General features: G+C 33.9%; 1 protein-coding gene across 1 annotated transcript; it reads right to left on the minus strand.

The window, feature by feature from the left end:
* Positions 1 to 377: 377 nt before the first annotated feature.
* Positions 378 to 1,307, minus strand: Vom1r12 (vomeronasal 1 receptor 12). Its single transcript, XM_087609977.1, has one exon. The coding sequence runs from the start codon at positions 1,296 to 1,298 to the stop codon at positions 378 to 380; it is 921 nt and encodes a 306-aa protein (XP_087466103.1). The 5' UTR covers positions 1,299 to 1,307.
* Positions 1,308 to 1,550: the final 243 nt, after the last annotated feature.

The raw sequence follows: 1,550 nt of genomic DNA on the forward strand, positions 1-1,550 counted from the left end.
ATAAATTCAATAATTAACAACCTTCAAAAAATCTTATCACTCCAGTAACTGTATTTGCTTCTTAAAAACATAATCATATGTATCCTTTCTTGTTCAAACATTATGGAAACATCTTTTGAAAATCAAAGTATAAAGTATTCCCTTAGTCTTGAGAAAGTCTACTTAAGACTTTTGCCAAAGCAGCTATATTTATTGAGTAAAGGACAACCCCTTCAATCCTCTTTGCTGTGCACATATATGTGATAATGAACACAATATGAAGACTAAACAATTATTACAGTTCCCCCGAGAAATAAAATGGCTTTTATTATAAGATTTTATATTGATGCTTGAAAATAAATAACTAAAGTCATATATTTTACATACATATGGTAAATTTATACTCTTCCTGTATTTCTTATCCGGAATAAACTGAATCTGGGCAAAGCAGGGTTATGGCTCACCACAAAGGAAACCAAAATTGGAAAACACAAACAAATGATGTCTGCAATGTTTAACAACCACCAACTATCATCACAGAAAAGAGCAATGCAGCCATACATGATAGAAGAGACAGAATAAAAGCAAATAAAAACTGACACTAGTACCACAATGCTCTTAGTAGCTCTTGATTCAGGGGATGTTCTGGTGGAAGCATAATTGCAGTAGATGTGTTGAACCTGCTGCTTGTGCCTATACAAAATGGCAACCATTGAAATTCCAGACCAGACAATAAGGATAGCAAGAAAGACTTCAGGGAATACAAACAGTATTGTAAAAATAGAGCCCGTAACTTCATCATGACCTACACTAAAGCAGTATTTTAATGTTCTTTTATATGTCATGTTATTGCTGCTCCACTTAATATATGCATATACTGGTAAAATCATATTTACAATAAAACACAGGGCCCAGCAAAGGAAAATAGAGAGGTTGACATGCTTTGGAACTTTTACTTTAAGACCATTAAGGCAGGAGTTTCTGGGACTGATGGTGATGGCTTGGAAGACACTCAAGAGACAGACAGTAGCAACAGAAACACTTCGGCCAACTCTTTCAATATACAAAAGAAATTGGCAAACAAAGACACTGAACAACAGTTTCATCCCAAAAGTTTCCACAGTTTGTAGCAAACTTTTGGGGAAAATTATCAAGAAGTTGGCTATGAACAAGTTCATGAGAATCAAATCAATTGGTTTTAATGTGTGTTTATTAAAATGAAGCATTAAGTAGTATGTTAGAAGAGTTAAATGTCTCAGAATTCCCATAGAACATTGAAGGATGAATATAACTCCTACTACCAGACCCTTGGAATCCATCCTGTCATTAACCAATATTGCATTTTAATGGCATAAAAATGACATCTCTGATCAAAATGATGATTTGAACTTTTGTAAGTGGATGAGGGATGAGGGAGAAAACTTTTGACCTCAAGCTTGTAAAGGCAGTGGAGGTAACATAATAAAATCCCATTTGAAAAGCAATTGCTCATCTGTAATAATTTGCATGGAGACTGTTGCAGTCATCAAGCATATGTATTAAAAGAAAAAGCTGCAAATACTTTTAAGAAA

This window comes from Rattus norvegicus, chromosome 1 (genome assembly GCF_021556685.1).
Source record: "Rattus norvegicus strain SHRSP/BbbUtx chromosome 1, alternate assembly SHRSP_T2T, whole genome shotgun sequence".
NCBI lineage: Eukaryota > Metazoa > Chordata > Mammalia > Rodentia > Muridae > Rattus > Rattus norvegicus.